This window comes from Anneissia japonica, unplaced genomic scaffold (genome assembly GCF_011630105.1).
Source record: "Anneissia japonica isolate Jap-2015-1 unplaced genomic scaffold, ASM1163010v1 scaffold287932_len317664_cov166, whole genome shotgun sequence".
NCBI classification, from domain to species: Eukaryota; Metazoa; Echinodermata; class Crinoidea; order Comatulida; family Comatulidae; genus Anneissia; species Anneissia japonica.
This window is the reverse complement of record NW_022735649.1, coordinates 298,054-307,106: the sequence shown is the minus strand read 5'-3', so window position 1 is coordinate 307,106 and position 9,053 is coordinate 298,054. Positions and strand designations below refer to the sequence as shown.

At 35.7% G+C, this 9,053-nt stretch overlaps 1 protein-coding gene across 1 annotated transcript; it reads left to right on the top strand.

The window, feature by feature from the left end:
- Window positions 1–5,059: 5,059 nt before the first annotated feature.
- Window positions 5,060–9,053, top strand: LOC117116656 (bactericidal permeability-increasing protein-like). Its single transcript, XM_033260733.1, has 6 exons — window positions 5,060–5,147; window positions 5,494–5,622; window positions 6,018–6,091; window positions 6,550–6,643; window positions 7,187–7,250; window positions 8,407–9,053. The coding sequence occupies exons 1-6, from the start codon at window positions 5,077–5,079 to the stop codon at window positions 8,692–8,694; spliced, it is 720 nt and encodes a 239-aa protein (XP_033116624.1). The 5' UTR covers window positions 5,060–5,076; the 3' UTR covers window positions 8,695–9,053.

Here is a 9,053-nt window from a genome sequence, read left to right as displayed (position 1 = left end):
CCTAAAGCCTGTTTTCCATTAGGCGAATTTATTCGCGCGAAGCAAAGCGTCAGTTCGCTTCCTGAGCTCTGATTGGTTGCGCATTTTTTCGCTTCGCAAAATCTCCGATAGGAACGTGAACGCGCATGCGCATGAACCGACGCTTTCGACGATTCGCGCGAATAAATCGCCTAGTGGAAAACCGGCTTAACAATGCTCGCGTTACCGTCTGTTTTAATTAGTTGCACTTTCACTAGAAACGAAGGAATTCAGAAGGAATTTTTTTTTCTTCAGAAACATGCCATAAGACAGAATGCATGAGCAATTCCACATTTTGATAAGCCAACTTGTAGTTTTGAAGTGGTTGGCTAGTTTCCATATGTAATTACAGACTCTAGTGTAAGTTTAAAGTGTGGATTTTTATTAAAAATTAAGAAATTTGTTAGTTTCATTTCACCTGAGACTCACAGATTATTGATGCCGATTCTTACAATGTCGGTTTTCTTTTTACTTTCAAATATTTAGATGTGTGATAGAATCGATAATGAAGTCAACAGAAAACTTGCAGAAGTTGTTGCAGACATTAAGCGTTACTTCCTTTATTTCATCACTTTCATCGTCATCCTTATAATTGCCGTCATAATAATGACTGCTGTAGTCAGCGCTAAATTAGCTGACCTTATTATTTTTATTAGCATTATTATTTGATATACTATTTCATATATAGGCCCTATTACTATTGCTGTATTTTTATGAATGTATTTTTTTAAATTTTTTTGTAAGGGTAAGTCTATTTATCGACTGTATTCCAAGTTCAAAACGCTTTATAATATACCATTGATATTAAGGGATAACGAATGAAGTTAAATGTAATTTGTCCCATCAACACAACCAGATGTTAGAAAAAATGTAATTAGGAACTTGATGCTAGAATATCTCCTCAGGCCATAAATGATAAGTTTACATAAGAAATACTATAGGCCTAGTCTATAACAATAATGAGTAAATGATAAATATATGAAATAATAATACTCTGTAATAATATTAATGAATAAAGATGATATGATGAGCAAATATGATTTAATATTTATATACAAATATTATTACATAGACAAATAACGTAGTAACAATACTGATAATGTATTGCTTAAAGGTTTGCATGGCGAAGAAATAATATATATGTTGAAGCTTGCGGTACACCACGTAAGTAGTTCTGAAAAGAACTGTTGTTGTTGAGAAAGTTTCGATTGAGATGCTTCAATCGTCTTCAGGAGAATAATATTTGCAGACACTCCAAACAGGGAAATACTTATATGTTTGGGTAGAGAGGCTTGATGGTGGTAAACTGACCAATGGGTGAAAAGCTAAAACACAAGCTGGATGGTGATTGGATGGATAAACTGACCAATGAGAAGACTGCTAGTGAGAGGCTAAAACAAAAGCCATTGTTCACGAAAACAAAACAAAGGGTGGGAACGCCCAAACAAAGGCATGGTTCCAGGGCGGGAAAGTGAGTGGGAACGGCCAAAAACAAAGGCATAGTTCCAGAAGGCGGGAAATGGTGGGGCTTCGCTAGGTCCGATTAAACATGGACAGCCAAATATCGCTAATGACAAATCCGATATCTTGATGTACAGTATTGTGTTTGTGACAGAACTGTAATTGCAATCAGATCATTTGAACTTAATTAAACTAAACTAAAACCAAATATTTCATAATAATTTTTTTGGTGCATTTGTTTTTTGGGTTTTTTTTCGTCTCTGTTGTTAAGCGCCTCGAGGTTGTGTCAACGTGAGGCGCTATATAAATCCAGAATTATTATTATTATCATCATCAATGGGAAGTACAATGAAACTTTCATTGTACTGTAGTCTCATATTCTATGAACAATTGTAGTTTTAACAGTACTACAAATTATTATGACAATGTGTAATTTAATTAACATTAACTGATGACAACATGCACCAAAGTTACTTAAAATTATTCACCTTTATACAGGTGGAGGCCTCACCTAAATTTATTATAGGCCTATATACAATTATAATCATCGTTACATATTAAAGAAGGTCACAAGTATTTGTGATAAAAATAAAGATGTTCTGTAAACTGTGGTACCTTAAGTTGATTGATGCCTCTATTATTATAAGTATAACCTGTCGTATATACAATATTATTGATGTTCCGTCAATGGTAGATAATTGCCAGATTGCCGCAAGTTTGCTTTGGTTCTTGTTCGATTAAAGTTTTGTTGGGTTTTCCTTGCATTGACCTTCTACCCAGGTACCATTTGTCCATTAAGCAGACAGCTGTTATGTTGCGCTATGATCCAATGGCCGGCGGAACCGGGGGCCGGGGCCCTCCTATCCCCTCTCCCCTTTTGTCTATGCGGCTTTTTTGTATGATCGGAAAAATGCAAAAAAAGAAAGAGGGAAGAAGGAGGAGAGGGAGGGAAAAGAGTGTTTTTCGATGGAATCGACTTTGTAGAAGTTGGAAACGGGTTTGTTGCAAAAAATGACCGCAGGAAAACGGTACTAGGTCTCCAGGCAAGACTTTGTAGGCACAGCATAATAATGCCTTGTGTTCCGAAAGCGTGATCTCGCAATTTAGGTGCATGTTCTTATAGTTATGGTGCCTGATGTCCTATTCCTATACAATATCCATATTATATTATCAAGTTTAACTGTTATTTAAAATTGACTTGTCCCTAAGGATATCTTTTGATACCCTTTAGTAGCAGTTCTTGTTACTTTCCATTACACATCATTCAGACCATGAACATTGGATATGTTGTTTTGGAAAGGCAATGAATATATGTACACGGCGTTTTCATATACTCGGTGCTTTCCTATTCGTTCAGTTGCAAAACGACATTTTCATTATCTTTTTTAAAGTATGAATGGAAAACAACACCTCTAGATAATTCTTGAGATATGAGCTCCCTATACTGCCTTACTGTATTAAGTTTACTAGTAAAGTATGCACATGGGATTCAGTTATCATGAAATGTGTCGTGTTGTATTTTTTTTACTTTTGTAGTAATAAACACATGACCCACCATGCACCTCCACCGGATTTGCCTTTTCCGCCGTCTTTACTGCCAGATCATAATCCCACTTATTGTTGTTGTTATGATTATTATTATTATTATTATTATTATTATTATTATTATTATTATGATTATGATTATGATGATGATTATTATTATTATTATTATTATTATTATTATTATTATTATTATTATTATTATTATTAGTGTCTTTTCCCCTCCCCCCACCACAGACACAATATTAGAAATTATGTACGCCCAGAGTTGTACGCCGCCCTCTCGTGATCAGTGATACATACGCCCTTCTCGACAGCAATGAAATTCCGGAAATGAAATCAAATACTACATAGGGAAAGTCCCTAAAACTACTGCCTCATTCTTTACAACCTGGCTTTCAAGCAAGGCCAAGGGGGTCCAACAGAATGTCTCTCACATGAGACAAATGAATTCTTTAATTTGCAGTCTAGTTTACAAGAAGCTTTTGTTTTGTAACCGAATCCAACACCAAACTGCCAGATCATTATGATGAATGGATCTCAAACAGGCGGCGCGCTGATCATACTGTCAATCGCCGTGATTCTGACAGTGAGCATGAACCCTGGCCTTCTAATGACAATAGCGCAATATGGACTACAGTATGGTAAGTGATCATTTTACAGAGGTAGACAGCGATCTTAAGGTGCAGATAGATAGGTTTCCAGTGGCAGATTCAGGAATTCGAAATAGAGGGGACCCAGTGAGGGATTTTCACAGAAAGAGGGTCGCCACACACCCAGTGGCGGCTCTAGTCTAGGTACGTCGGATATATTTTCTGGGGAGGGGGATGAGCTCGTAGGCCCGAGCTGGGGGGAAAGGGTTTGAGAGGGTGTTTTTTTTTTTAAAGAATAGGAACCTCTCTCTGGGTGGCCAGAAATGACACTTCTCTGATTGTGACAGGCATGTGTTGGCTTGGCCAGGGCCTATTTTTATATATTTTTTAGTCCAACTGCCCAACGAGCTCCGTCCGATCAGGGAACAGTGAAATTACAATTATTAATTTCACTCTTCCCTGGTCCAATGGTGGGATTGGTCTGTCCGGTAGTGGCCTAAGCCCCTGCTCTCCCCCGCTGGCCCCACCGTTGGGGCTGAGTTAAGAAAAGTATAGTTATGCAGCTTAGATTGCCAGAAATGGCACTCTCAGATGTAAATTTGATTATAAATGATATTTTTTTTCCATATTGTTAAATATAATTTTGGAAAATTTAGGCAGGGGTGCACGTAAATCTAAGCAAGGCCAAGGGGGTCCAACAGAATGTCTCTCACATGAGACAAATGAATTCTTTAATTTGCGGTCTAGTTTACAAGAAGCTTTTGTTTTGTAACCGAATCCAACACCAAACTGCCAGATCATTATGATGAATGGATCTCAAACAGGCGGCGTGCTGATCATACTGTCAATCGCCAGTCAACTTGCCATCCACCCCCCCTTGCAAACACATGCCCCTTGCAAACTAGCCTTCTACAAACTAGCTGCTTAACAAACTCACCTAGAAACTTACCCCTTAAATCTTTCTCCAGACTATACACCGTCGTCCCTACAAACTCGCCGCCCCCCCCCAACATACTCTTCCCCTTAACAATTTTTAGTTCTGTAAAATAAGTCAGTATGATGTGAAAGAATCAATGATAATAATCAGGTTTTTATATTGTTTCAGTCAGTAAATTGTGTAATAACTACAAGGGTGCAATTAATTAACTACCACAACAGGCACATTAAATTATCAATGCTAGAAATACAAATTGAGATTTTTTTTTATAGTCAGGCAGTACTATAACAATATCAATGAATAATAAAATGATAAACAAATATTAACAGTATACAAATACTGTGTTATAAGTAACAGGGTAGCAATACAGTTAATAATGATATTGATAATATTTAGAGCAACAACACTACAATCACAATAAGATCATCAATGGGAACCAGTGTGGTCTCATATTGTATGAACAGCTGTCTCTTATACACATCTAGATGTGTATAAGAGACAGCACTGAGGGAGACTCTTGCTGACATGAAAATCCCGGATATTTCTGATGAAACTCGTGTCGATGTCATAGGCAAAGTCAGTTACAAGCTAAGAAAGTAAGTACAAGTATTATCGTCAGGCCCGTAACCAGTGTGGTTTTTAATGATTCGGCTGAGCCTTCACTCGATCGACCCTCTGATAAACACCATCCCCCACACATTAAAACCTTCAAAATGATGATGATACTTCCTTGCTGGAATTCTTCAAATGGACCCCAAGGCACTTCAGCGCCCTTCGCTTTTGGTTCACAGAATAAACACCTCCTTTCTGATTTCGGCCTGATAATTTGTACCGAGACTATGTAGTAGCTTATGGACAACCCCACCCTTTTTATTACATTAAATACGATTGCATTTGATGTCTTGTAAATATCTATTGTCAAGCTGTTTTACCTTTGAACAGTATGAAGATTACAAGTTTTCGTCTGCCAGATGCTAGTATTAGCGCCGTGTCGGATACTCAACTGAAGGCTAGCATTGTTAATGCTAGATTAAGTATGCATGGCGATTGGAAGTACCATAACCATGGGTTGTAAGTATAGCGTCATTTATTCATTGAAATATATAACATGAATTTACAAAGCGGAGAAAGACAGAAAGAGTGATGGAAACAGTAACATTTTGCGCGACCAAAAAATTAAAGATATCAGGTTCAGAAAATGTATTGTCAAAGAATAGGCCAGTGTTGAGCAATCTAAGTGTGAGAAATTTTGGAGTATCTTGTAGTTTTTTCGTTTCGTTAACTGTTGTGAACTCTTTAAAACTGTAAGGCTGAAGGAAGGCGCTCTTGCTGGATGTCTATAAATTAATTTTGGTTAGAGGTAGCCTATTGTATATACCGAATAGGTATTATAATGAACAGTGAAAAAAGAAAATACAAATTTTTCTCCAATTTATATATTTCTTTTATTTCAACGCATCTTTCAGTATCCGAATAAGTGACGATGGCAGTGTTGATGTAAAAGCGTTTTCTATTACACTCTCGATTGTCCTTCAATTTGGTAAGAATAATTCGGCCTTAGATTTGTGTTTGCAAATTTGAGACTACAGTATGTATTTAGTTAAAAAACGGTTTCCAATTGAATCCCCTGGTTAAAAATACACTCACACGGAATCCCAATTTTCGGATTCGGAAGCCTACCAAACCAATGAGAAAGAAAAGAATCAGTGTATAAGAATATGCACACTGCCATTTTATCGCATCCAAAACGTGCTCTGAATCTTGGTTCGAATATGATGTGAAATGTAAAGGCTTGGAACCTCTACCCAGGGGACCGAGTCCTGTTTGAGTCCAGTCGTGTGCAAACCCCACTACGGCATTTTTGACATCTAAGGACATGATGTTTTTTTTATTGTTATTTTCCTTAAAAGGTCCTGCTCACAAAATATTATATTTAATTATTTTTAATATCTCACACTGCTAATAAAGCATAATTGTAATACTTTGTCTTACATACAGGGTATTTAAATGGCGATTTTTCGATATCAACCACAAAGAGCGACTGTAATTTCAACATTGGCTCGCTGGATGTCGACTTCCATGGGGGTGCTAGGTTAGTACAGTATTCGTCGTCTTATCATTTGAAAGTAGAATTTTGTTGACAAGTCATAGTCAGAATGATTAATATATTCATAGTATTAATCTATATACACATAATATTCAAGAATATCTATTCAGAGTTCTGGTGTTTGCACAATAAGTGTGAGTTTCAGTAACACACTAGACAAGACTAGGGGTTTCACTAAAATAGTAATAATAATTAGACGGTTGTTTGACGCTAATTAGTGTGACCCGATACCTGATTCTTGTTATTCATGAAGACTAGTCCTTTACGTAATATTTAATAAATTTAAGTTGGCATGCGGTAGTGTTCGGTTGGTATGCGGTGGCATGCGCCTTTGAGACTGCTAAACTAGCATTGTCTGCCTCTATATACTATCCTACAGACTAAAGTAGGCCTACAACTACATAGCGATATGTTAAAAAGAGAAAATATATAAACTTTCGTAATTTATCTAAACTAAACTAACTCATATGAATATTATTTTCTTGAAAAATGAAAACAAAAAAAATTACATGTTTTAATCTGTTTCAGTTGGCTTTACAACCTATTTAAAGGATCAGTTCGTGACCAAATACAAGATCAACTTAATAAAAAGGTATTTATTTTACTCTCAAAACATATATTGAGTTTAAATGGATAAAATATTTCATTTTTAATATTAAAGATATACTGTTTGTGTTAAAATATACATAACAATATACTAAAGAAATATTAATAAATAATAAATATTAACAACAAAAACTGAAATTAAAAACATATTCAATAGAATAAATAATTATTCAATTAAATCGATTTAATAACTGATACAGACTGTGATACTTTTTGAACAAGTGTAAATTTTTATATTTAAGAAATGATTTGATTCGGCATGATAATAATTGTGTAGATATTTATAGCGTCAGTATCCACCAAACAAGATGCTCATGGCCCTTGATATGTGGAATAGTAGCTTGATCAATGACTTCCTTGCCCCTAAGGGTTCCTTCGTTTCTGTGCTACCCGGTAACTTGGTCCACCACAGTGACAGGGGCCATCTGTACCAGTACACTGGGGTAACTCTGTACTCGTTTCTAATGATGTACTGTGTTCTTTATAATGCACATCAGGTGCGGATTCAGAATGATTCCAATGGAGGGTGGGGTGGCGGCACGTTTTCAGAATGGATAAGTGGGTAGCACTAATTTCAATATTTATTTTTAGTGGAAAGCGGGAGGGCGGGTTTCGTTCTCTCCCACCCCGCTGGATCCGTGCTTGCACATGAGCCATTGTGTACACTAGACTTATGGTCTATAGTCCTTATGATGCGAGAAGATCTGTTCTACCGCCAGAAGTATAGACGAGCATCCTGTTTGAACCAGCGACGTAGGTGTAGGCCAATCAACTCTTTGTTGATGTCAATCATGAGCATTTTAGTCCTACTTTTGATTTGAAGCTTTGTGTTGTGCTTTTAGCTTTTCATAAATTTAAATTTCTCTTTTATATTGTAAACTTTTATTCTTTTCTATTTAATTGTGAATGTTTTTTATCTTTGGCATTTTGCTGTTTTGTACATGTGAATAAGTTTTGTGATGCAAACCATTTCAGCTTCGGCTGCAGTTTGTAATTGTTTTAATATGATTATACCTGAATAAATAAATAAAATAAAAAAATTTGCACAATATTAATAAATTATTGTAATTATAATTATTATTGTTATAACCAGGGAACAGTGAAATTAAACTGATGCTGATTTTTAAAAATTTTGTTTTTAGATGTGTAATGATGAAATTATAAAAGAAGTCAACGGAAAACTGACAGAAGTTGTTACAGTTTTTAAACAGTTCTGCTATTATTTCATCGTCATCATTAGTATCATTATTGCCATTACAATCGCCATTATTCTCTGTGGCGTAGGTAATCGCAGTGGAGCCATTGCAAATCCCAAGGACCCGGGGCAATTAGGGGCCCGTTCAGTAATGCCTAAAATTGATAAATTAAAGAAAAAAATTAATACTCAACTCTTTAAAAGAAAAAAAAATGGCCAGCAAACCCCTCAATAATATTTAGGTTTTAGAGGCAATAATTGATAACTTTATTTTAATTTATGGTACAAGGTAAAGTAAGAAACATTTATTTTTAATGTTATACATTTTCCATACTCTTTTTCTTTGACAAAAAGATGTTGTATGCCCATATATAGCCATGATGTGCCTATATATGCTTATTGCCATATTAAACATGTCACAAGTTTTTGTCTAATGAAAATTTTAGACAGGGTTCAAAATGTATTTTTATATTGTGATTTTGTAAACGATGAATATAGTGGTCGATTCTCTTGAAAGGTAATTGATCAAAATAACAGATATATCGGGACGGTCTCGTGTAGATCTAGGGAATAATTTGTAAATGATAACATTTA

What these genes read in the sequence shown, in the direction of transcription:
- LOC117116656 (XM_033260733.1), top strand. Translation starts at nt 5,077, where the DNA reads ATGAAAATCCCGGATATTTCTGATGAAACTCGTGTCGATGTCATAGGC. An exon ending in CTCGATTGTCCTTCAATTTG is followed by an intron (nt 6,092 to 6,549) that starts GTAAGAATAATT and finishes TCTTACATACAG; the next exon opens with GGTATTTAAATGGCGATTTT. An exon ending in GACTTCCATGGGGGTGCTAG is followed by an intron (nt 6,644 to 7,186) that starts GTTAGTACAGTA and finishes AATCTGTTTCAG; the next exon opens with TTGGCTTTACAACCTATTTA.